Source organism: Acomys minous, assembly GCF_964271855.1.
Source record: "Acomys minous genome assembly, chromosome: 18".
Classification (NCBI taxonomy): Eukaryota; Metazoa; Chordata; class Mammalia; order Rodentia; family Muridae; genus Acomys; species Acomys minous.
In genome coordinates, this window is record NC_140501.1 from 65,567,801 (window position 1) to 65,594,585 (window position 26,785).

The 26,785-nt window shown below is 47.9% G+C and overlaps 1 protein-coding gene and 1 long non-coding RNA gene across 6 annotated transcripts in view; one reads left to right on the top strand and one right to left on the bottom strand.

The window, feature by feature from the left end:
* Positions 1 to 1,006: 1,006 nt before the first annotated feature.
* LOC311589416 lies at positions 1,007 to 2,409 on the bottom strand. Its single transcript, XR_014776545.1, has 2 exons — positions 2,177 to 2,409; positions 1,007 to 1,424 (listed from the first exon to the last, which is right to left on the bottom strand). It is a non-coding gene; the product is annotated as an uncharacterized lncRNA (long non-coding RNA).
* Positions 2,410 to 6,165: 3,756 nt separating this feature from the next.
* Positions 6,166 to 26,785, top strand: part of SLC7A7 (solute carrier family 7 member 7) — a 56,308-nt gene continuing 35,688 nt past the window's right edge. The window contains exons 1-3 of one of the 5 annotated variants that reach the window (XM_084767311.1): positions 6,166 to 6,182; positions 9,141 to 9,248; positions 13,369 to 13,913. In XM_084767311.1, the coding sequence (XP_084623437.1) occupies positions 13,415 to 13,913 (499 nt within the window). In that variant the 5' untranslated portion in view covers positions 6,166 to 6,182; positions 9,141 to 9,248; positions 13,369 to 13,414. Of the gene's footprint in view, positions 6,183 to 9,123; positions 9,249 to 12,183; positions 12,280 to 13,038; positions 13,153 to 13,368; positions 13,914 to 26,785 lie in introns of those variants that run through there. The other 4 variants (XM_084767312.1, XM_084767314.1, XM_084767310.1 and 1 more) reach the window with 4 other exon arrangements.

Consider the following 26,785-nt stretch of genomic DNA (forward strand, 5'->3'; position numbering starts at 1 on the left):
ACAAACAAACAAAAAACCCCAACAAAACAGCAAAGAGAAACTTAACTAGATGCTCCAGATTGCTCACACTCCCTCACTCACCCCCCAGTCCCCCCCCCCAAACAAAACATTGGTGAGCAGGCTGTGGTGGAGAAGCATGCACACTGGGGGTTGGAGTAGGGGGATGAGTTCAAGGCCAGCCTGTGGTACCTGAAACCCTGTCTGAAAAGTCAAAACTCTACTACAAAGTTTGAGAGAAATAAGGCACAGATATAGACTACTACTATTACATAAATCCTTTTTTTTTTCTTTTGAGATGGGTTTTCTGTAGCCTAGGGTGGCTTAGAGCTCATTGTGTAGTCTATGTTGGCCTCAAATGTGCAATGATGTTTTAGCCTGAACATCCTCCTGAGTGCTGAGATTATATGTGAGAGCCAACATATCTACTCTCATCTTTTTTTTTTTTTTTTTTTGAGACAGGGTTTCTCTGTGTAGCCTTGGCTGTCCTGGACTCACTTTGTAGACCAAGCTGGCCTTGAACTCACAGCGATCCACCTGCCTCTGCCTCCCAAGTGCTGGGATTAATGGCGTGTGCCACCACGCCCGGCCCTACTCCCATCCTTTATTTTTTAACTTGAGACAGAATCTCAGTTAAGCTGCTCCAATTGGCCTTGAACTCTGTCTCAAGGTGGCCTGCCTCAGTTTCCAAATAGCTAGGATGAGATGCCTGCCTTCAGTTCACATTCACAGTGTCTTTTTCTTTTTTCTTTTGTAGTCTAGGGTCTTGAACATGCTAGGTATGATCTCTACCCCTTAACACTCTACACTTATTTTTCTTTTGTTCGTTTTGGGGTTTTTTTGAGACAGGGTTTCTTTGTGTAACCTTGGCTGTCCTGGACTCCTTTTGTATACCAGGCTAGTCGAGAACTCACAGAGATCCACTTGCCTTTGCCTCCCTTAGTGCTGGAGTTATGCCCAAATTTTGAGAGACTTCCTGAACAGACCACCCATGAACTGAGTCCAAATGCAATGGCAAGGAAGTCTTTATTGCAGGTTTGAACCCCGGGCCACCCTCCAATGCACTGACACAGCAGATGCAGGGAAGTGACCTTGAGTCTCAATTGAGAGTTTTTTTTTTTAATAGGTTTTAGACAAAGAAATGGGTTTTACAGTATATGATTGGGTGACATTGGGCAGAAAAGCTGCAAGGAGGGAGTTACAGCTGGCTGTGAGCTGCTGTGTAAGTGCTAGGGATTGGACCTGGGTCTTCTGCAGGAGCAGTGAGTGCTCTTAACTGCCGAGCTGCCTCTCTAGTCCGTGAGCTTTTGAACTCTATGGGACAGTTGAGTCTGACGTCTGCCCAACCCTCTCAATGACTTGTCGAGCTTTGTCAACCACAGGCAAGTGGCTCTGTCTGGTCACACTGAATGTCTTCTGCACTTCATCTGAGAACAAGAGAGTCAAGAGTTATAGACAATTGAGTCTGAGATTCCTGTGTTTCCTCTCCTGGGCTTCTTTGCCTTTCAAGGACGTTAGGCTCCAAGTTTAGCTTTAATATTTGGTTATGAATTCACAGCCCCCAATGCTATCCAAATACTTCCCTGTCCTATAGTCTAGACAGCATTACTTTTGCTCAGAGCTTTGCTCTGGGAAATCTGATGGCTCCTGCAATGCTCACTCCATCTTTTACCTCCCTTAGGACTGCAATCTCGCCATGGAGCCATCCAGACACTCAGGAAGTGTGGACCAAACCTTGGGGAACATTTGTGTTTGGTTCAGCGTTTTTGCTGGACTAGATGCCAGAACCTGTGTGTTGACATTATGGCACATGAACTCACAGCCCGACTCACGAATCCTGGACTTCTTTTAGAGAAGGCTTTGTAACTGACTCTTTTCCCTTCAATGCTCAGAGTACAAAAGTGTAGGCATTTTCTTTTCTTTTTTTTTTCTTTCTTTCTTTTCTTTTCTTTTTTTTTTTGGTTTTTCAAGACAGGGTTTATCTGTGTAGCCTTGGCCGCCCTGGACTCACTTTGTAGACCAGGCTGGCCTTGAACTCACAGCGATCTGCCTGCCTCTGCCTCCACAGTGCTGGGATTAAAGGCGTGTGCCACTACGCCCAGCCATATTTTTAAACTATTTTATTTTGGTTTCTTATATCTCTCCTTTCTCCACCCAATTCCTTCCAACACGCCAATACCAGGTAGGAGATAAAGAAGGTTAGCGAGAAGAGGTGTAGTTTTCCTCATGTACTTCTTGCTGTTTCCTGTCGGGTTCCTTGGGGCTTTCCAATCCTCACTTCAGAATTATCTTCAACTTCTCATCAAGCTGCAGCAAGAGCAACCAGGAGCAGCAGGGGCCTTCTTCTTTCTTAGAGGCCCCAGTCTGGCATTTATTCCCACTGCAAAGACCACGCCCCAGCAGGAGACAGTTTCCAGCCCCGCCCCCACCCTCAGGAGGCAGTTCCCAGCTGACATAGATCACATGTAGGCCGGGTGTGGTGGCGCACGCCTTTAATCCCAGCACTTGGGAGGTAGAGGCAGGCAGATCACTGTGAGTTCAAGGCCAGCCTGGTCCACAAAGCTAGTCTAGGACAGCCAAGGCTACACAGAGAAACTCTGTCTCAAAAAACCAAAAAACCAAAACCAAACCAAACCAACAGCAAAACAAAAAACAAAAGCATATTTACATATCATAAATCAAAACTTCCACAACGCAAAATTGCCATCAGTGGTACTATTGAGGTTCATGGTGGTGAGGGTACGAGGATAAGATAAGGGTAAGCGATCTTTCCAGCTCCCCTACTTTTGAGAGCTGGTCTTATTATGTAGAGCAGGTCGGCCTTGAACCCACAGAGATCCTCTTGCCTCTGCCTCTAGAATGCTTGGATTACAAAGTAATGCCATTGTGTCTACTTGTATTTACATTAAGTGTTGGAACATCTTTCTCTTCTTTTCCAGAGCTATAAAGTTTCCACTCAATGACCCAGCTTCAGGATAAGTCAGCTATGGCCTTGAGGCTACATTCTTTCTTGCTTAGCCTTTGGAACATCTGGCTTTGTTTATTCATTTTAACGTCTACTTATTTTTATTTTATATGTGTTTGCGTATGCCTGAGTGAATGTATGTGTATCATCTGTATATGCATGAGTCCTTGGACATCAGGAGAGGGGGTTGGATCCCCTGGAAGTGGAGTTGGTTGTAGGCTAGCATGTAGGTGCTGGGAAGCAAACCTGGGTCCTTTGCAAGAGCAGTAAGTTCTCTTAACAGCCGAACCAGCCCTCACTGTGTTGTCTCTAAACAACGGGCCTTTTCACATGGCTTGTCTTAAAAGAGGGTTGGTATCTGTAAATAGACAGATATTGCCAAAGGTGGGGCACGGAGGACCACATCTTTGATCCCAACACTCAGGCTGCAAAGGTAAGGGGGTCATTGTCACTTTGAGGTCAGCCTGGTCTACAAAATGAGTTCTAGGCCAATGAAGACTTACAAAGTGAGACCCCAATCCTGCTCCCAAAAAGCCAGTGCTGAATTATGCAAGAAATATGATCTATGAACTTGAATTTAGCAGTAAGCTACACAAAGCATTTCTAGATTCTTCTGTATTCTATCTGTTGAGAGGGAGGCTTGCAAACTACTTCAAGCTGGTCTCCCACACAAAATCCTCCTGCCTCAACCTCACAAATACTGGGATTACAGGTCTCTTTCATCTGCCCTGCTCCTGATTCTTTAAAAAGTAAATGTATGGGGACCAGTACAATGGTGTAATAGGTAAAAATGCTCGCAAGCAAACCTGAGAACCCGAGTTCAATCCCCCGAACCTACTGAAAGTGTCTGATGTACACACACACACACACACACACACACACACACACACACGGAAATGCTAATAAATAAAACATTTAAAACAAATATGTGGCTCAGGAGCTGGCTCAGTGGGTAAAGGGGCTTCCCAAACAAACATGAGGACCCAAGTTTGACTCTCTGCCGCCCACCTGAAAAATCAGGGTTGACCCTGCAAGCCTATGATCTTACCGTGGAGGAACAGAAATAGGTAGGCCTGGGTGCTTATAGGCCAGACAGCCTAGCCAGAATGGTGGGTGAGCCTCTGGTCCAGCGAGAGGCTCTGTCTCACAGAAACGAAAAGAGCACTCCTTTGGTCTCTGCATGTCTGAACACCCTACCCTCTCCTACAAACAGGTACATACATACATGCATACGTACATACTTACTTACACCATTTCAGACACAGACCAAAATTGTATTATGGCGTTCGTGAGTTGGACTGTCAGAAACTCATGCATGACCGGCCAGCACTCCTAAAAGAGCTATATCTCTGGTCCTTCAAAAACCTCTTCTTTGCCGGGTGTGGCGGCGCACGCCTTTAATCCCAGCACTCGGGAGGCAGAGGCACGTGGATCGCTGTGAGTTCGAGGCCAGCCTGGTCTACAAAGAGAGTTCAGGACAGCCAGGGCTACACAGAGAAACCCTGTCTAGAAAAAACCCAAAACAAACACTAAAACCAAACAAACAAAAACCTCAAAAAACCTCTTCTTTTATTCTTTTTTGAGGGCCTTCAACTTGCTATATTAGCTGAGGATGACTTTGAACTTCTGATTCTCATGTCTTCACCTCCTGGGTGTTGGAGTATCAAGCGTGAGCCACCTTGCCAGGTTCAGAGTCCCTGTGTGTCTCTGCCCGGGTCTGATGAAAGGTGCACTGGGAAAGTTCAGCCTTCGAGGCGCCCTTGCTGCCGCTGTTTTTGGTTAAGTGCTGCCTCCTGGCGTCTACTCGGGAGACCTTGGCACGTCGTGGCTACTTTATAATTGGGACCTGGAAGCTGATGCAACAATTTCCCCGAGGGGGCGGGGTGTCCCAGAACACAGAGGCAGGCAGAGATAAAGTCCGGGAGACCCCTCCCCCGCAGCTGCAAGCAGGCACCTCCCCTGTCCCCCTTTGCCCCGGGGCTTCCCGGCCAGGGTTCCTCCCGAGCTTCAGCTAGCTCCTCGGTTGGAGGCAGAGACTGTCTAGGGTCGGGGTTTCTAGTCTGACTCCTGTCTGGCTGAGAGCTGAGGCTGGATTTGGGGGGAGGGAAAGAGGAAGCTGAGTGTGCCCGGGGCAGAGGACTCGTCTCTACGGGTATCCGCGGTCATATTCATTCCCTGGGGACTCATAGTGCAGGCGCCGGGCCGGGCTGGGGGTCGGTTGCAAAGCCTCTGGGTTCTCGGACCTTTGCTTCCTTCGCTATTATTCACCACAATTCCTTCTAGAGCCTCTTGGATAAAAGGAAAGGGACGCCGGGCGGGGTGGGTTGGGGTCCTGGTGTCTAACCGCCTCTTCCCCACCCCCCGCCCCCCACAGAGCCCTAGTTGGCGCCTGGCCATTTCAAGGCGGCGGGGGTGATTGTGTCTAGGTCGGGTCTTCAGCGGCCTAGATTTTAGCTCTGTAGACTAAGAGCAAGGCCCCAGCAAAAGGGAGGTGCGGACAGGGCCCCCAGTGAAATGAGAGTGGCTGAGGAGGGAGTGTGTGAGAGAGAGAGAGAGGCAAAGGTGAGCCCGCGGGTGGAGGGGGATGGGCCACTTCTAGATGGGGTCTTTTAGTTTTTCCATTAGTGAAACAAAATTCAGTTTCATTGCTGGTGTACATGTTGAGTGTGGTGTATGAGGGTGAGCGTGGGTGAGTGAGTGTGTATGTGTGTGTGTGATTGTGTGTTTGTGCCTGTGCACACCTAGAGCCAGAGGATGCAGGGTATGCACACTGGATCTCTCACTTCCCTTGAGGGGCGATCTCTCACCCAATTTGGAGCTAGGTTGGCAGCCTGGCCGACTCAGCAATCCTCCTGTCTCTTTACAAGGGTGCTGGGATTAGAACTCAGGTCCTGGGCCTGCTTGGGCCGCCATCAATCTTAGCTTCTTAGCTATCTCACCCACAGAACCGTTTTTCCAGTCCTCCCCTACTCTTCCCTCCTTCCTTTTCTATTCATCTTCTCTTTCCTTTCTTTCTTTTTTTTTTTGAAACAGTTTTTGTTTTTGTTTTGCAGTCGAGACTAGCCTGGGACTCACGCACTGAGGCTGGCCTTGAACACCAGACCCTCCTGCCTCCACACCCGAAATGCTGGCTGTGACCTACCATGCATAGCCCTAAAATTCTCACACTTCCACCCGCACCGGCTGTTAAGGATGGAACCCAGGGTCTTGCGCGCGCTAGGTAAGTGCTCTTCCGCCAGGCCCTAAAAGTCAATTTCAAACAGTTTCAGTCCTGTCCATAAAAACCACACACTCTTTCCCGGAATCCCATCTAAATGGAAAAGATTGCAATCTGTGAACTCTCCTGACTCTAAGTAACCTAGTGGTAGTGACGCTAGGTGGCCTGGAGGGCAAATTCAAGGACCCACCCAGGAGCCCAGCCAGCTGGGAAATCAGAAACAGTATTGTCCGTTTTTTTGACTTACCTATCCAGCACACATCTATGGGTGGTTTGTGTGTTCCATCTCCCCCCATTCCCCCATTAGCCCCCCACCCCCCACCTCCTCAGGGTGCAATGGTGAACAACACTTTTTTTCTATCTCTCTTCAAGACAGGGTTTCTCTGTGTAGCTTTGGTTGTTCTGGACTCCTTTTGTAGACCAGGCTGGCCTCGAACTCATAGAGATCCGCCTGCTTCTGCCTCCCCAGTGCTGGGATTAAAGGCGTGAGCTGCCACTGCCCGGCTTGAACAGCATTTTTATGGAGCTCATCTTCTATTGCCCATAAATAACGCCCGGAATGAGGGATGTCACAGAGGAGGATGTTTGCAGCAGCGGGGAGAACAGTCAAACAGACACAGCAAAAGTTCTGTGGTGGGAGTGAAGCTGTTGTGTGGTCCCAGCAGAGAGGCCAGACTTCAGCGAGGGAGAACAGGGGCAACTGTGTCTCACTTCCTGTGACCTTCCCCTGCTGACAGCCGGCTGGCAGCCTGGGCCTAAAAGGGACATCTCCATTTTCCTTGGAATAATTCTGACTTGGTGCCAGCGAATTCTGATATCTGCCTTTTGGCAACATGTAACTGACCTCCCATCTAGTGAGGTGGTCAGAATTCTCTTTAAACTTTATTTCATTATCTTTACGTGTGTACACATGTTGTGCATGAGTACTGCCCTTAACCTGTAAAGGCCAGAAGAGAGTGTCAGATGTCCCAGAGATAAAGGCAATTAGGAGCTTCCTGGTGTGGGTGAGGTGGCTTGGGGACATTCTGTGCTACTTCTCTAGCCCCCAGTCAGAATTCTTACATCCTTACCTGGACCCTATCTGGAGTAATTTGCAGAACATAGGTGCAAATTGTAGGGTGTGGACTGGAGACCAGCAAACTGATGGCTGCATACCTGGATAGTACAGATCAGATGCTTCTCCTGCCATGAAGTGCGGCTCCCCGGGACAGACATGTAGACTGTCTACATTCTCACCGCTTTAATACGCCTACCAAGAAGTCTCTTCTGAAAATGATAGCTCTAGTTCTGAATATAAAGAAGCTCATCTAGTTTTTTCTTTTTCTTTTTCTTTTTTTCCAAGACAGGGTCTCTCTGTGTAGCCTTGGCTGTCCTGGACTTGCTTTGTAGACCAGGCTAGCCTCGAACTCACAGCTATCAGCCTGCCTCTGCCTCCCGAGTGCTGGGATTAAAGGCGTGCGCCACCACGCCCAGCTGCTGCTCCTCTTCCTCCTCCTTCTCCTCCTCTTCCTCTTCCTCCTCCTCCTCCTCCTCCTCTTCTTCCTCCTCCTCTTCCTCCTCCTCCTCTTCTTCTTCGTCTTCTTCTTTTTAATATTTATTATTTATACAGTATTCTGCCTGCAGGCCAGAAGAGGGCACCAGATCTTATTATAGATGGTTGTGAGCTACCATGTGGTTGCTGGGAATTGAACTCAGGACCTTTAGAAGAGTAACCAGTGCTTTTAGCCTCTGAGCCATCTCTTCAGCCTTTCTTTTGGTTTTTTAAGACAGGGTTTCTCTGTGTAGCCTTGGCTGTCCTGGACTCACTTTGTAGACCAGGCTGGCCTTGAACTCACAACTATCCATCTGCCTCTGCCTCCCAAGCACTGAGATTAAAGGCATGCGCCACCATGCCTGGCCCACATCTAGTTTTTAAACATTATTAATTAGTGTGTGTACATGAGTGTGTATGTAGGTGTGCACATGCCATAGTGCATCTGTGGAGGCCAGAGGAAAGCTTTGCTTGCTTTTTTTTTTTTTTTTTTTTTTTTGAGACAAGATCTTTCTATGTATCCCTGTCTGTTCTGGAACTTACTATATAGGCTGGTCTGAGTTCAAACTCACAGGAACTCTCAGAGATCCCCGCCTGCCTCTGTTTCCAGAGTGATGGGATTAAAGGATTAAAGACCTGCACCACCTTATGTGGCCAGAGGACAGCTTTTGGGAATTGCTTTCCCCCTTTCCTCCGAGGGATCCAGGGCTCAGATCAGCTTGTTAAGTTTTGAAGGCAAGCACTTTCACCTGCAGAAACACCTCCCCGGTCCTCTCCTACTTTTTAGTCCCGGGTCACATTTCCTCCATTTCTGCAAAGTAAACATTCAACAGATATTTAAATAACAGTGGTTTGAAAGGCTGCCAACATAGGAATGTGCCCTGGGTGGCACAAGCCTACTTGGTTTTTACCTAGCGACTCAGACTCACTGTTGACAACTCCTCAGCCAATTAGAGATCTGAGCTGTGAGTGGGCTTGTGGTATCTGGGTGCAGACAAGTCTGTACCCACAGGTGGCATTCAGTGGTATGCATTGGCTTCCTCGGGTCGTTTCAGAGGCACAAACTCTTGCGCTAGGACCGTCTTGACGGTGGGATCGTGGTCACATGTAGTTAGCACAGCCTAGGACAGGAGAGTTGAGAAATAGCATGAAGGAGAAGCAGAGAGGGGGTTCAGGAGGGCGCTTGGGATGGCAGGGTACACTTAAGTACTCAGCAAGCTAGGACAACAAGGGGCTGGGGTGGGGGAGGGGAGCCCATGAGATGATGCCTGGGTGCCTGCGCGCTCCGAAGTCTTCCCGGTCCTGCCAGGCAGGCTCACTCAGCTGCAGCCCGTCCTCTGGCCCCTCCCCATTGCCGGCCAGAGTCACACATGTGTTTTCCTGTTTTCCATTTCGGTCCCCCGTCACCCTCTGCCTTTTCTCCTTCTCAGAATCAACAGCTGCTGAAGTCACACCCCTGATTCTCTTAACTACCACCCCTCACCCCAGTGTGCTGGCGGCCCCCTCCTCTCTGCACTTGCCCAAAGGTCTCCACACAGGTAAGAGTTGGGGGGGGGGGGGAAGCCGGGAAAGTGGATGGGGGGGGCACAGGAGGAGGATGGAGTGCCTGAATGTTGGTCAAGGTGAGACCGAAGAACCTTATTTTTTTGGCCTCTAGCCCTGGCACTGTCTAGGCAGAGACTTCAGCTTTAGTTAATGGAAGCCCTGGTCAGAGCTGTAAACAGTTACTTTTTTTTTTTTTTAAAGGGACGGTCCTAGCTATAGTGTAATATAGAAAGACAAGTGGAGAATGGGAGAGGGAGGGGCGGAGCAGCTATGGTGGAGTGATGCCGGACCCAACTGGAGCCACATGTGTCTGTTTTGTTTCTGTTGTTAAGAGAGGCCACACAGACTAGCTGGCTAGCGGAGAATAAGCCCTGGGGGTCTCTGGGAAAGATAGTGTGTTCTCACAGTAGCTCACTGAGCTTGGCCGAGGAGTAAGAATCTCTGAACTGTGTGCAGGTTCCCAGAGGAAGGATGCTCTGGTGTTGCTGTTGGAGCACTGAGCATGGTGGTTCCACACTGGCAGGCTGCACTGGCAGGCACTCTATGCCTGGGGTCCTGCTGCCTTCCCCCTGGAAAGCCTGCATTGGAAACTACTGGAGGCTGTAGAACGAGTGGATTTTTCTGGAATAGCTCCTCAGAGATGAGCACACCGAAGGAAAGGGAGCATGACTAGGGTTATGGTAGCTTCTGTGCGGCCCGCTTTCTGGCTGAGTTCCTTCAGGAGAGCCTAACAGATGCCGCTTGGCAGGGCTGTGTGGACGGTGGAAGCGGACTACTGGGAGCCAGGGCCTCGGGGGGGAAGTGTAAGCTGCTGAACGTAGGGTCGTCTTGCCTTTGGTGCTAGGAATGGTTGGGAAAAGAGGGGACATCTCCATGAATGGCAGTCTCTTCTGCTTGTGCCTTGTTGGAAAGGGATGACTGGTAAGGTTGGGAAGAAATTCCATTTGTAGTACTTCCTGCTGAGGCCACTAGGGCATGCTGTTTGCCGGGGTGTGGGCTCCAGCCTGGGCCCATGAGGTTCAATTCCCTTAGGGCTTCACTTTAAAAAATTAAAAAAAAAATTGCCAGCCATGAACTCAACCTCGCACACACCCCCTTCCCCCAAACCCCGCCCCCCCACATTTCCTTTTCTCTTTTCTTCCTTTCTGGGATCGACAGTTGAGTTTATATCCCCTTGGTGCCATCTCACTTGATCCTCAAAGGGCGGGTGTCCTCATGTGTGTTTTTGTGTCTTTAGTAGTGGGCACCCCAGAAGTCACAGCACTCCGGGCATGTCCTCACACAAAATGAGAAAGTGGGGAGCAGCCTGAAGGCAGTGGGATGCCTTCACCTATGCTGCCCCTAAAGACTGTGAAGACTTTCCTTTCAATCTAATCTTAGTCCCCACCAAGTAACTCACTAGGGAGCCACCTGGAGTGGTTTCCTATCTAAAGGGAAGGTCAAGTGGCCCGCGACAGTCTAGGGCCAGAGAGCCGGAATCTGAGGAGACAGCATAAGCTCTGTGATCTTTGTTGCCTGCCTCTCCTCTACTTTGGCACCCTGCAGAGTGTGTGGTCCCTGCCCTTGAGGGGCTGCATACAGTACAGCGAGAAAATGCCCCGAAATGTAACCCAAGAGAGAAAGGAAGGGCGGAAGAAGAAGGGACAGGCGGCTGTGTTTCAATACAGGTAGGCTGTCAAAAAAGGCTCAGCATACCAGATTTAAAGTAGATTATAATGACAGAATAAACTGTGATTTAGAAATTGTGGAGCTTTTCTGTTAATTCTGTGCCTGTCTAGCTCAGTGAAACCTTATTTCCACACTTTGTATGTGTGTGTGTGTGTGTGTATGTATTTATAATATATATACATATATATATATTTTTTTGAGATAGGGTTTCTCCGCATGACCCTGGCCACCCTAGAACTCACTACTTAGACCAGGCTGGCCTTGAACTCAGAGATCTACCTGCTTCTGCCTCCTCAATGCTGGAATTAAAGGTGTATGCCACTATGCCCAGCTACTTTTTTCCTTATTATAGTGTGTGTGTGTGTTTGCACACACACATGCTCAAACAAGCAAAGGTCAGAAGACAAAGGAAGATTTCTCTTCTTTCTATTGTGGGCTTCATCTTGGCAGCTCACTTTTTTTTTTTTTTTGACACGGGACCTCACTCTATAGTGCAGTCTGGCCTTAAACGCATATGATTCTCCTGTCTCAACCTTCTGAGTGGTGGGAGTACAGGTAAGCCAACTACATCTGGGCCTCCATATATTTTTTCAGACATTGAAGGAAGCTTGTAGTGGGCATTCACAGGAATGTTTGGATGCTCCAGAGGTCTTGGTATGTTTCCCTAAGGATGAGAGAGCACGCTGGTGGGGCGTGGTATACCCAGCAGTTTGATCTCCTTTAAGGACTATATTTCTTTTGAAGGAGCTTGAGGCTCAGAGTTTGGGGTGGTAGCCTGAGTTCAGAGGCAGCCTTCTCTCTCTTGCATGGGGGAAGTGTACAGAGCTCTCACTTAGGACGCCCACACAGGGTGTCTGAAAGACTCTCTCACTTCCTCCAATCTCAGCATTATGAACAATGTGTGGCATTCTATAACCTTCCTGCCTTTCTTGTTTGGGGAAAGAGAGAGAGAGAGAGAGAGAGAGAGAGAGAGAGAGAGAGAGAGAGAGAGAGAGACCCTGACTTGCTAGACACTCCTGGGTTGCGGAGAGCACACCCAGTTGGCTGTCCCTTCCTCAAGGCCTCCTGTCCTGGGGCAAGAGCTGACAAAGGAGATTCCTGAGCGAGCACCTTCTTATCACAGAAAGTGCTGAGCCGAGAGCTCCTAGCTGCCCCCTTTCGCAGATGTGAAAGGCCTGTGAACCTTGGACCCAGATGGTTGCTTAACACTCCTCTCCCTTTTCCTCACCCCTTCCTTTTCTAGCTCCCTCCCCTCCTCCCCCCTTCTTGACCCGACTTAAATCCGGTAAGCACTTGTCTGGGTTTCCCTTTTACTGCTGGAAGAAGGAGGAGCGGGTAGACCACTGTTCTTGGAGGGTGTGTGTGCCTCTTTGTCTCTGAAATTGCTGCTGGCCATCGCTGTGGGAACCTACTTCTATCCAGTGGGCCCCCCCCCCCCCCCCCGGGAGTGAGTGTGCCCCACCCTGTCCCCTTGCATGTCCAGTGACTTCCTTGGAGCTCCAGAGCCTCTCGCTCCAGTGTTTCCCACTTGTCTGATTAAGCCTTCCTCTTCTGTGCAGCTGTCTCTGTATTTCTAGGCATCTGCTGCCTGGCTTCAGCCCTTTCCTTGGTTTGCTCTGGTATGTGGTTCTATGGTGGGTGGGCAGCCCCCACCCGCTGCCCCCAGTCATCTCTGGGTTCTGCTGTGTCTTTGGGCCATCCTTCTGAAAGTTCACTCCTAGGTTTTTGGCTGGTGTGGATGTGGGGGGATTTGGTGGCCCGAGGCCTGGGATGCTAGAGGCTGGGACAGGTACTTGGAAAAGGGAAAGCAGTGTAAAGAGAATTGCCTGTCCTTTTTTCAGGATGGGTGGGGCCGCTCGGGCTTTGCCAGCATCAGAGGTGCCAGCTGACCATTTGTTGATGGGTATTCCTTGCCGCCGGAGTGCTTTGAAAGCTTCAGGCTCGCACACAGACTCCTTAGGGGAAAGAGCAGCACATTAGCAAAAAGAGGATCTAGCAAATTAGTCCATTGCAGGGCTGCTTCCTCATCCAGACCGCTCAGCACAGTGACATTTGAAACTGAAATCGGAGGGAAGAGAGACTTATTTTTTGGAGGGGGGTGACGTTTGGAGTGGGGGTGGGGAGTCAGAAAAAAAGGTTCGGACCTATGGTTATGCGGAGAACAACCAAACTGCCTCAAGCCTGTCCTGTGTCACAATCGGCTCAGACTTTAGTTGTCAGATAAATAAGGTATGGTGCACCCCGAGGATGAGAGAGACTGGTGCTTTTCTAGGGGAAACGTCAAGTTGGGGTCAATTTTTGACAAGCCTGGGGGAAGAGGGTTTTGGGAAGTCAGAATTGAGAAAGGTCTCTGCTTTGGCGGGTGCTGACTCTCCCGGGGTCCTGTAGAGTGGGAGAGAGAGATGCTGTGCGGTCACCAACAACCCAGTCTTCTTTCTTTCTTAGAGGGCGATGTCAGCAAGCTGGTGAAGGCTTCCCTCTTCTCTCCACCATGCTCAACAGCACCAAATATGAAGCGGCAGCCCAGGATGAGGCTGATGCCTCCGCTCAGGACGCTGGAGCCAGCCCAGCGGCGGGGCAGGTCCAACTCAAGAAGGAGATCTCGCTGCTGAACGGCGTGTGCCTGATCGTGGGCAACATGATCGGCTCGGGCATCTTTGTTTCCCCCAAGGGTGTGCTCATGTACAGTGCCTCCTTTGGCCTCTCACTGGTCATCTGGGCCATTGGGGGCATCTTCTCCGTCTTTGGGGCCCTTTGTTATGCCGAACTGGGTACCACCATTAAGAAATCTGGGGCCAGCTATGCTTATATCCTGGAGGCCTTCGGGGGATTTCTGGCCTTCATCCGCCTCTGGACTTCTCTGCTCATCATTGAACCCACCAGCCAGGCCGTAATTGCCATCACCTTTGCCAACTACATGGTCCAGCCCCTCTTCCCGACCTGTGCCGCGCCCTACGCTGCTGGCCGCCTGCTGGCCGCCGCCTGCATCTGTAAGTAGAGAATGGGGCATGCACTGGGTGGAAGCGGGGTGGGTGGGTGGGTGGGGGTGGGGTGGGGTGGGGGGGAGTGGGGTGGGGTGTGTGTGTGTGAGTACAATCAAGAAGAAGGAGTTAGGGGCGCTGGAGATGGCAGAGGTTAAGAGCTCCTCTTCCAAAGGTACTGAGTTCTATTTCTAACAACCACCTGGTGGCTCACAACCACCTATAATGAGATCTGGTGCCCTCTTCTGGCATACTGGCATACATGCAGGCAAAACACTGTATACATAGTACATATATAAATCTTTTTTTTTTTTAAAGGAGTGGGGAAATGAATGCCTATGACAATTTTTAATTGTAAAAATTAATGTGTACTGTGCGAGTATAGTTTATTAAGTCCTCAATTGGAGGCTCTGCGTTCAACTGCAAGTACTACCCCTAAAAAGTTCTGTGTGATCCCCAGCACTCCAGGTAAACTGTGTGTGCTAGTACCTGTGAGCCCAGCATCTGAGTGATGGAGGCTTCTTGGAGGTCAGGAGTTCAAAGTCATTTCTTCTTTAGCAGGTTTGAGGCCAGCCTTGTCTCAAAAGCAAACAAATAGGTTAGATGTAATGGATCACATCTTTAATTCCAGAGGGCAGTTTGAAGTGTTTCTGGGGCTAGCCTGGTCTACATAGTGTACCCTTGTCTCAAACGAACAAACAATTTAATATGGTGTTAAAATATAAAGGAAGGGCTGGAGAGATGGCTCAGTGGTTAGGAGCACCGCCTGCTCTTCCAGAGGTCCTGAGTTCCATTCTCAGCAACCACATGGTGGCTCACAACCGTCTATAATGTAATCTGATGCCCTCTTCTGCAGAGAAAGCACTCATATGCAATAAATAAAATAAATAAATCTTTTAAAAAAATATATATATAAAGGAAGAATTGGGCAGTGGGGGCGTACACCTTTATTCTCAGCACTCAAGGAGGCAGGGGCCTGGAGGGTTCTTTGTATTTGAGGCCAGCATGGTCTACAGGTTGAGCTTCAGGGCAGCAGGGGCTACACAAAGAAAGCTTGTCTCTAACCCCTCCTCCCCCGCAAAAGGAAGAAAGCCGCTCACCTCATGTTTTCCCTAATGGTTGCCTATAGCAATTGGCATGCTCTTGCTAATTGTTCTCCGTGAACAGTTTTGTTCTGTGTGTGTGAGTCAGGTGGCACCACTGTGCCGGTGCCGCACTCTTTGGCTTATCAGATCTCCTAGCCGCCGCAGGCCTGTTTGTGGCCTTGTACACTGGTTCCAGTCTCTTAGATTTACAGATGGCCATGGTACTGGTGCACTGCATTGTTTCTCCTTTATGTACTTTCAGGAGGTTTTTGTTTTGTTTTGTTTTGTTTTCCCTTCCATTCCGCCCTCTCCTCCTTTTCTCCCCCTGTGAGCTCGTTATCCCTTGAACCTTGAACTTTTTTTTTTTTTTTTTTTTTTTTGAGACAGGGTTTCTCTGTGTACCCTTGGCTGTCCAGGATTCACTTTGTAGACCAGGCTGACCTCGAACTCACAGCGATCCGCCTGCCTCTGCCTCCCGAGTGCTGGGATTACAGGCGTGCACCACCACCGCCCGGCCTGAACGTGGCATCTTCACGGCTCAGCCTCTGAAGTACCAGGATTTATAAGCATGTGCCACCGGGCCTGGTTCATGAGTGGTTTTTAAAAATTATATGTTTATTGGCATGAAGTAACTGCATGTACTATAGGATACAGGGTGGCATTTTAGACTTTTGGTTGTGAGCCTAGCTTTTGGTGGCTGAGCCACCTCTCCAGCCCCATTTTATTTTATTTTACTATTATTTTTTGGTTTTTCGAGACAGGGTTTTTCTGTGTAGCCTTGGCCATCCTGGACTCACTTTGTAGACCAGGCTGGCCTCGAACTCACAGCGATCCGCCTGTCTCTGCCTCCTGAGTGCTGGGATTAAAGGCGTGCGCCACCACGCCCGGCTGACTCCAGCCCCATTTTAATGCGTGTGGCATTTTAATCCATCCGCACAGGGTGAGTCACCCGCCAGGTAACTGCCATATCTGTCCTCTCGTCAGTGTGACATCATCATTTCCCTGTGTTGGGAATGTTCAAAGTCTTCTCAGCTATTCTGAAATTCAATACATTGTTGTCAGCCACAGTCCGACTGTGCTATATAATCTTAGACATATTTGTCCTTTCCAGTTGCACCCCTTTTTTATCAGTCATCCTAGCTCCATTCCCCCCATGCCTTCCTTTCCCCTTTCTAGGTTCTGGTAACCCTCCTCCTGCCCTCTTCTTTTTTCATCACTGTTTTTTGTTTTAAAATTCAGACAGCTGTCTTACTGTGTAGCCTTGGCTGGTTTAAAACTTGCTGTGTAGACCAAGCTGGCTTCAAACCTGCTTCTGTCTCCCCAGTTTCACTTATGTTCAGGATTACTCTAGCTGTGAAGCCCCCCCCCCAATATAAAATTTGTGATTTAAAAACAAAAATAATTTGTGTAGTATGTGCACGGGCAGAACCCAGAGGCAGACGTCCGGTGTTTTCGACTTCTTGCCGTCTAACTCACTCCACTTAGATGAACCGAGACAAGGTGACTTTCTGAACCAGGATCGAGGCTAGTGGCAAGCAAGCCCAGGGATGCTTTTGTGTCTGCTGCTGACAGTGTGGCCATGCCCGGATGGGTGTGCGGGTTCTGAGGATTTGAACCCAGGTCCTTATGCTTCCCTGTGCAGCCATCTCTCATCAGGCTGTGATTGCTTCCTTCCCCTCCTGTGAAGAGCATCATGCGCATTCTGCGCTGCACTGTATGCTGTTTTGGGCCAATACAGACATTTTAACACTCTTCTCCAATTGGTTCTCTCTCTCTTTTTCTCCTCCTTTTTCTTTCTTCTCTTCTTTCTTCTTCCTTTTCCTCCTCCTCTTGTCTTCTGTTCTTTTTGAGATAAGGTCTGTCTATATACTGCCTGTCTTGGAACTCTATGTAGACCAGGTTGGTCTCAAACACATAGAAATCCACTCCCCTCTGTCTCCTAAGTGCTGGCATCAAAGGATCATAGGCGTGCACCATGCTTGGCTGCCCCCTTACCCCCATGTTTGTGTGTGTGTGTGTGCATGTATCCTCTTTGGCTTTAAGTGTTGTTTTGTGATCTTCATTGTAGATTGGCAGCTGTTGTGGATAAGAATGGGTCTTGATTTTTCTTCCTGCAGTTTCAGTATTGGTGTTATAAAAGAGCCAAGCATGGTGGCACATGCTTTTAATCCCAGCACTCGGGAGGCAGAGGCAGGCGGATCGCTGAGAGTTCGAGGCCAGCCTGGTCTGCAAAGTGAGTCCAGGATAGCCAAGGCTACACAGAGAAACTGTCTTGGGAAAAAACAATACTGGTCTAACAGTTTTGGGGAGGAGTCTTGAGTTTTTCTGTGTGTAATGCAGTGTCGTGGGCAAACAGGGATAGCTTGACTTCTTCTACCGTGTTACAGTGTCCTCATTTCTTTGCTTGCCTTGTGCCTGTGGCCAACACTTCTAAATGCTGTACTCTGTAAGAGTCGAGCAGGCCTGGGTGCACGCCTGTAGTCCCAGTCCTTGGTGGGGGTGATGGAGGACAAGATCAGGAGTTTAAGGTCACTCAGGTTTTCGAGATGAGGGGCTGACTATGTAGTTGAGCTGGTCTCAGTTTGCTTTGTGACTTAGGCTGCAAGGCCTGTAATATGTGTATTTATCTGTGTGTGTGTGTGTGTGTGTGTGTGTGTGTGTGTGTATACCTTGACTTGTGATGTGAGTATGCCTGTGCAACAGTTTGTGTGTGGAATTGGAAGACAAGTCAGATGATGGTCTTCACCTGCTTGAGAAAAGCCGTCTTTAATTTTTTTTTTTTTTTTGTCAATCGCAGTGGAACACACCTTTAATCCCAGTACTCAGGGAAGCAGACGCAGGCAGATCTCTGTGAGTTTGAGGCTAGCCTGGTCTGCAAAGCAAGTCCAGGACAGCGAGGTTACACAGAGAAATCCTGTCTTGAAAAATCAAACAACAAACAAACAAGCAAACCAAAAACCAAACCAAACCAAACCAAAAACAAATAAACAAAAAAAGTATATATATATATTTTGATAATTTTACACATGTATGCAATGTGTTTGGGTCATTCTCATTCCCTGTTGCCCTTTTTTTTTTAAATTTTATTTTTAGGTTTTTCAAGACAGGATTTCTCTATGTACCCTTGGCTGTCTTGAACTTGCTTTGTAGACCAGGCTGGCCCTGAACTCCCGAGTGCTGAGATTAAAGGCGTGCGCCATGACTCCTGGCTACCTTCTCTTTTTTAATTTTCTTTTTTTGGTTTTTCAAGACAAGGTTTCTCTTGTAGCCCTGGCTGTCCTGGACTCTCTTTGTAGACCAGGCTGGCCTTGAACTCACAGGGATCTGCCTGCCTCTGCCTCCCGAGTGCTGGGATTACAGCCTCCGTTACTCTCTCCATCCCCTCCCAGGCTTTGACCCCCTTCTTTTTCTCAACAAGTCTCCCTCCCGCTGTCACATCTGGTTTGTTTCTTGGTGACTTGCTGAGTTATTAAAGGCTTCCTTGCATGTGAGTCGGTGGGGAGTTATTTTCTGTTGCATGGGCAGCGCAGCAGTGGTTAGACCACTGAGGAAAAGAATTCCTCCGTCTCCAGCAACCTTTGACACCCAACAGTCAGTTCCTCAGCGACACGCGCCCCTCCCCTGTCCCTGATGCTGACTGGCTCCACCGTCACAGTTTCTTTCTTTCTTTCTTTCTTTCTTTTTTTTTTTTCGAGACAGGGTCTCTCTGTGTAGCTTTCACTGTCCTGGACTCGCTTTGTAGACCAGGCTGGCCTCGAACTCACAGCGAATCCGCTTGCGTCTGCCTCCCGAGTGCTGGGATTACAGGCGTGCGCCACCATGCCTGGCTCATCATCACAGTTCTTATGCAGGAAACTACAGGTGCTGAGAGCTAGGTCATGAGTGCAGGGACACGCAGCGCTTCACAGCCTCCTCCCCACCTCCAGATCTTATAGGGTTTTTTTTGCCCTCTCTTCTGAGACCTTCCCTGAGCCTAGGAGCAGGTAATATAGATGTCCTATTTATGCCTGAAATACTCAACAGCCTCTTGTCCTCAGGATATTGGCCAGAGTCTCTGAATTAATCATTGCCCAGACCCGAAGACGGCGTCTCTGACCAAGGTTGCGAGCAACACTAATCTATGGCTATAAATATTAACACTTAGAGGTGGTTTGATACGGTGCCCATTTAGCAGCAGGACAGTAGTAGGTTTCCCCTGGGGCCTGTGACGTCCTGAGCACCGGCTTTAGACAAGGTTTACGGACGGGGCGTGAGATCCCTCCTATAGAGGTGGCCTCAAACCCAAAGCGGTTGGTTAACCATGGAACAGTCACATCTTCTATTGTGCCAAAGGGGACATTTTGCCAGGTAGGTGGGTATTGTAGCATGCATGGTTCACAGCTGGGTAAGACCAGGATGGCTTTTTCTTTCCTAGCAGCTGACGTAGCACCTTCTGGCACTATGAAAACTACACAGCAGGGAGGGTGCTTCAGTGCAATTGTAGCCCACTTTCTCTCACCACGCAGTCCTGGCTGGCCTAAATACTGCTCTCTCACCCTCTCTTTCTCTCTGTAGTGTTTGGAGGTTAGAGATTGACCTTGGGTTTCATTCTTCAGGAGCTATTTGCCTTTATTTTTATTATTATTATTATTATTATTATTATTATTTTAAGCCTTATTTATTTTTATTTTATGCAAATGACTGTCTTATCCAAAAATGCGTATGTATATCATGTGTGTGTGCCTGGTGCCAGAGAAAGCCAGAAGAGGGTGTCCGCTTCCCTGGAACTGGAGTTACAGATGATCGTGTGTAAAAGTAACTTTTATTCTCCTGGCTCATTGTTATCTGGGAGGCTTACTGCTTCCTTCTGCTGGCCTAGGCCTAGGCCTGGAAGCTTCTAACCTCCGTACAATCTAACCGAGGCCTGGAATGTTTTCAGCCTCTGAGACTTACTGCTGAATAAGCTCACCATAACTTGTTCTTTCTGAACTCTGGGATGGTTCAACTCAGCTGTTCTGGCTCAAACTCTTCTGCCAGCTGACTCAGTTAATCTGACTTTTCTCTCTTGTCCTGGAATTGCTCTGCTTGGCCTCAAACTAACTCAGCAATCTGCTCTAATCTTCTGGCATCTTCTCGTATTCTGGTCTCTTTTGCCTTCACCTGAGTTTTCTCTCTGCAAACCATCTCTCTATTACTGTCCTGGTAAAACTGCCTCCTCTCTCTGAAAAAACTGCCTCTTAAGTAGCTTCCCTGTCTACTCTCTTCTTGTGAGAGAAAGGCGGGGGGACTACAGGTGCTTAGCTTTTAAAAACAAGATTATTATTTACTTATTTTTATGTATGTAAGTGTTTTGCTTGCATGTTTATAAGTGCACCATGTGTGTGTAGTGCCCAGTGAGTCCAGAAGGCAGAGTCGGATCCTCCGGAACTGGAGTCACAGTGAACCACCGTGGGTGCTGGGACCTGAACCTACGTCCTCTTCAAGAGCAGCAGGTGCTCTCAAATCACTGAGCCCTCACTCCAGCACCACACCCTCGTTTTGTTTTGTTTTGTTTGTTTTTGTTTTTGTTATTTTTAAATGTAGGTGCTAGAGATCAAATCTTACTAATTGAACTATTTTCCCACCCCTGTGCTCGACTACTGAGCTATGTCATTTCCTCATCACTGACTCTGAGGACTTTTATTAGGAATAATGTTGATTTCTGCACTGATTGAAATGTTAATATGCTTTCTGTCCTCCACTTTGTTAATGTGATGGATGTGTCACATGTATGAGTTGTATATCTTTAAAAAAATTTATTTATTTATTTTGTATGTGTGAGTGCATGCGTGTATGTGTGTATGTGTACATGTGTGTATGTGTGCATGTGTGCATATGTGTGCATATGTGTGCATGTTTATGAGTGCATGTGGGTATGTGTGTATGTGTATATGTGTCCTGTGGGTCCTGGCAATGGAATGCAGGTCATCAGGTTTAGGAGCAAGTACCTTTACCCTCTGAGTCCTCGATCCCTGTTCTTTTTGCTACTGGGGCTTGGACTCAGGGCTTTGTGCATGTTAAATAAATGCCCTACCAGTAAGCCGTATTCTCAGCCTGATTGTACACTGTACATGTTAAAACAGTTTTGCATCCCTGTGTGTTCCCTTTGATATTGTCTATAACCTTTACTTTTCTTATTTTTATTTTTGTATTTGAGACAGGATTTCTTTGTGCAATAACCCTGGCTGTCCTGGACTCACTTTGTGGGACAGGCTGGCCTCGAACTCAGAGATCCACCTGCCCACCACACCCAGCTAATCTTTAAAATTTGAATTGCTTTATTTTGACAAGGTTTTACTATGTAGTCTTTGCTGGCTTGCGACTCACTCGGTGCATCAGGCTGGCCTTGAGCTCACAGAGGTCAATCTGCCTCTGTCGCCTAAGTGCTGAGATTAAGGTGTTTACTGCCACGCTGTCTGGCTTTTTATTATGATTAATTTTTTATTTTTTAAAGCATCACATGCTGTGCAGTTGGAAACTGGCCTTGAGCTTCTGACACTTTTCCTCCTGCCTCGGCCTCTTGAATGCTGGGATTACAGGCATGTGCCGCCATGTTCATGGGCTGGATGGGTGGCTCAGTGCTAGAACGTTCGTTTGCTCAGCGATCTTCAGGAGCTGGATTCAGTCCCAGGCAGTGCAACCTCCTTCAAACAAAGCAAACAGCAACAAAAACAGTTGGTGATACCCTGGGGAGCAGCTCAGTGGTGGACCGCTGGCTTAGCCCGCATGAGGTCCTGGGTTCAGTCTCCAGCTCTGCAGGACTCGGCAGCAAAACTGGTGGGCTGCTTTCCTTCTCTTTAAACATAAATAACTTATGTAGAAAAGCAATTTAACATGTGTGTGTGTGTGTGTGTGTGTGTGTGTGTGTGTGTGTGTGTGTGTAGGTCAGAGGACAACTTATTTGAGTCTGTTCTGTCTTTCCACCATGTGGGTCACAGGAATCAAACTCAGGCCAGCAGGTGACAAGTGCCATTTTACTTACCGTGTCCATTTTGTTGGCCGAGAGTTTTTTTCTTGAGAGATTTTTTTTAAATCCATGATCCAATCTTAGTATTTGTTAGTGGTCTGCTTAGGTTTTGTATGTTCTCACAACTCCATTGGGAGATTATATGTGTTCAGAAATCCATCCACTTCTTGTAGATTTTTCCAATTTTTGTCGTATGGTCATCCATAATGACCCTCTGTATTTCACTTTATGTTGCCTTTTCGTCTCTGACCTGATTTATTTGGGATCCTCTTTTTTCTTGTTTAGTCCAGCCCCTGCTAGACACAACAGGCTGACACACGAAAAGCCCAGTGCCAGGCATGGGTAACACCTTTTGGAATTGATGGACAATGAGGTTTAATAGACTTACGAGCATTACAGGCTATTGCCAGTGCTCTTGGTGACCTTCAGAATGGTAGGACGACACCATTGTACACACGAGTGTCAAGCAGGTACCGACCTGGACGCTTCATCTCTCTTGGCCAGCTTTCACAGTGCTGGAAGGTGCCATGCACACTACTGGAGGAGACAATAATGGTCAGTGTCACCCACCTGTGAACCCTGAGGGCTACAATGACACCTGCCCATGGGTACAGTAGTGGCATGGATGTTGTAGGGGTCACCAGCTACTTCCTGACTGGATTTAAGCCTGATCTGCAGGGCTGGAGAGACGGCTCATCAGCTCAGAGTACTTGCTGATCTTCCAGTGGTCCTGGGCTTGCTTTCTAGACTAAAACTCCAGTTCCAGGGAATCTGATGCCTTCTCTTGACCTACATGGGCAGCAGGCACACATGTACACAGACATACATGTAGGCTATCCCATGAGATGGAACCCATTCCCAGCACTGTTATCAGGGCCATGGCTGGTGGCTGGATAGGTCAGAGGCCCTGGGGAGACCCTACTGCTACTATTCTGCTAAGTGGCATAACATTAAATAGACTCCTAAAGACTTACTACTAGTCCTGTAGATTAACACAGCACATCAGTTACTTTTGTATTGCACTGGCAAAACACTGTGGCCAAGGCAACGTATAAAAGAAAGCATTGAACTGGACTTTTGGTTTCTGAGGGTCAGGGTCCACGATGGCAGCAGGGCAAAGGCCCAGTGCCAGGAACAGCTGGGAGCGCACACTTGATTTGAAAGCAAGAGGGAGAAAGAGCTAACTTGAAGTGGTTTGAGTCTTTGGAAACCTCAAAGCCTGCTCGCAGTGGCACACCTCCTCTAATAAGGCCACAGCTCCTAATCCTTCCCAAACAGTTTAAAGGAACTGGAGGCCAAGTATTCAAATGCATGAGCCTGTAAGGGCATTCTCATCCAAACTGCTACACGCATCTCTCAACTGTCTTACTTCTTGCAGGAGGTGGCAGTTAGCATGGAGACCCAGAACTGGTCAAAGTGCAGAGAGCAAGCAGCAGTTCTCAGGCTACTAGATGGATGTGTGCACCATAGCCCCTTCCTTACAGCTCTAGATGGATGTGTGCACCATAGCCCCTTCCTTACAGCTCTAGATGGATGTGTGTACCATACCCCCTTCCTTACGGCTCTAGATGGATGTGTGTACCATACTGCCTTCCCTAAAGCTCTAGATGGATGTGTGTACCATACCCCCTTCCTTACAGCTCTAGATGGATGTGTGCACCATACGCCCTTCCTTACAGCTCTAGATGGATGTGTGTACCATAGCCACTTCCTTACAGCTCTAGATGGATGTGTGTACCATATTCCCTTCTTTATGGCTCAGGGATTTTTGTAAAGAGGGGGTAGAAAGATTGTAAAAGCCGAAGGTGGCTCCTCCTCTTCTTTTCCGAGATTTATTTCTTAGGCCAAGTGTGGTGCCCATACCCTTAAGCTCAACATTCTGAGGCAGAGGCAGACAGATCTCTGTGAGTTCAAGACGAGCTCCAGGCTAGCCAGGGTTATATAGTGAGATATTCACTCAAAAGAAAAAATATATTTATTTTTGGTAATTTGAGCAGGGTTTCTGTGTGTAGCCCTGGCTGTCCTGGGACTTTCTCAGTAGACCAGGCTGGCCTTGAACTCAGAGATTTGCTTGCCCCTGCCTCTCAGATGCTGAGAGGAAAGGCATTTGCCACTCACCACCACCTGGACAGATTAATTTTATCTATTTATCTATGTAGCTATCTATCTAAACTTTTTTGAGTGTTTTGCCTACATGTATGCATGTTGTCATGTGTGTGCAGTTCTTGAGGAAGCCAGAAAAGGGCGTTGGATCCCCCAGAACCAGAATTACAGGCAGTTGTGAACCACCAGATGGGTGCTGGAAACAGATCCCGGGTCCTTTGCAAGAGCAGTAAGTGTCTTACCTGCTGGGCCATCTCTGGCTTCAATTATTTCTTCTTGTTGGATTGATCTCTTTAACGTAACTTGGACTTTCTTTGACCCTTTATAGTTTTGATATTATCCAGGCTGGTCTTGAATTCTTTGGTTCATGTGACTCTCTTCCCTCAATTGGGAATACAAATGTACCTCGCTGCACTCATCTTTGTTTGTTTATTGAGATAGGGTCTCACTGTGTAGCCTTGGCTAGCTCGGAACTCTCTGTGTAGACCAGGCTGGCCTCAAACTCACAGAGATCCACCTGCCTTTCCTTCCTGAATGCTGGGATCAACAATGTGTGGCACTATGCCCAAATACTTTATAGTTGGTTTTTGTTGTTGTTTTTTTTTAGACAGGGTCTCTCTGTGTAGCCTTGGCTGTCCTGGACTCACTTTGTAGACCAGGCTGGCCTCAAACTCATAGCGATCCGCCTGCCTCTGCCTCCCAAGTGCTGGAATTAAAGGTGTGTGCCAACATGCCTGGCTTCTTTATAGTTTTTTTTTTTTAATTGAAGTGTATTCTGTTTGATAAAAGCACACCTACATCAGTTCAGTTTTAGGCTGGGTGAATTTTATTGGTGAAGCAAATTGCTTGGAGGCAGTTTGCACAAATATTTCTGTGGGTTGGAATTGTAGACTTACCAGTTTGATCCACCTTGACTCTTTCTTCTAAATGCTGTATGAACAGAGTCATATTGGAGGTGTTGGGAGGTGGCTAGCCTATAGTCCCTTCTTTTCAGCCCCTGTTCCAGCCTGGCTAATCCAGGGCCTTGGAGATGACTCTGATGCCCCCCCCCCCACAGCCAGCTGTGACATATAGATGTTCTATCAGCTTATGGAACAGCGGCAGCAGCAGGATGTGCAAGGAGGATGTGCAAGGATTTTGCACCGGGCCAGATGTGCCCCCGACTGACTTGGTGACCCTGTATTTCCTGTTCTCTCTCTCGCTGTCTCTCTTGCGGTCTTCCCACAGCTTCTTCCGTCCCCCTGATTTACACAGTTATGTCAACAGCTGACTGTTTTGTGATTTCTGTGTTTGTGGCTGACACTGTTCTCTGTGTGGGAGTGTTTTGTCACGCAGTCAGTAGTTAGGAAGGGCAGATGGCACTCTAGGGGAAGCCTTTCCTCTGAGATCTCTGGTGTGATCTGTAACTTCACTTGTGTCCCTTTTGTGCTGTCTGGTAGGTCACTGACTGGTGAAACCCCTTTTAGGCCCTGTTAGTCTTGGGCTCCTCAAACGTGGTATAAAGTAGCTTGTGTAGAGAAGGCACATTCTCTAAGTGATATTTTTAAGGTGACTGCATCGCTGTAAGCACCAGGCTTCGATTATTTTAACCACTTTTGCTGACATCTCTGTAAAAGCAGCCGTGCGTTTGCTTGCCTTTGTAATTTGACATTTTGTTTGATGACTCAGGGTTATTACTGCAGAGCCCTCTTTTTTTTTTTTTTTTTTTTTTTTTTTTTTGGTTTTTCAAGACAGAGTTTCTCTGCGTTATCTTGGCTGTCTTAAACTCGCTTTGTAGACAAGGCTGGCCTCGAACTCACTGTGATCCACCTGCCTCTGCCTCCCGAGTGCTGGGATTAAAAGTGTGCGCCACCACGCCCGGCCTTTTTCTTTTCTTTTCTTTTTTTCATCTTTTCTCTTCCTTCCTTTCAAGACTGGGTCTTGCTAAATAGCAAAGGCTGGCCTTAAGCACGGCTCACTTTTTCTGTAACCGTGAGGTAGGGAAGGCTATTTCGCTTCTTTAGCGGCCTCAGACTGTTGACGTTTTAGTCCCGTGGGTATCCTTCTTTCCTGATGTCTGTCTACTTGTGCCACCTGTGACAGCTGCCCTGTCATTCCTTGATTCTGGGCCCCCTCTAAATTGCTGTTTCTAATTTGAGAATAGAAAATGCACCCAAACTCTTGAACACCCACATACATACACATACACAAGAAAACATGCAAAGTGGCCACAGTTACGGAGAGTCTGCAGACTTCCCCAGTGAGTAAAAGGCACGGGGTCGGGAGCGGATAGGGGGCTGGGCGTGGTGGCACACGCTTTTAATCCCAGCACTTGGGAGGCAGAGGCAGGCGGATAACTGTGAGTTCGAAGCCAGCCTGATCTACAAAGCTACACTGAGAAACCCTGTCTTGAAAAACCAAAAAAAAAAAAAAAAAAAAAAAAACAAAACCAAAAAAAAAAAAAGTTTTAGGATGAGATGATATTTCAAGACTCTACAGCAATGATGCAGCAACTTTTAACAACGTTGCGTCAGCTGACATTAGGAGCCCATAAGCACGAGACAGGATTTGCAGAACTTGAAATGAAAACCAGAGAAAAGTTAGAAGCTGCCAAGAAAAAGACAAGCTTTGAAATTGCAGAGCTTAAGGAGAGATTAAAAGCAAGTCGTGAAACGATAAATTGTTTAAAAAGTGAAATCCGAAAGCTTGACGAAGATGATCAGACAAAA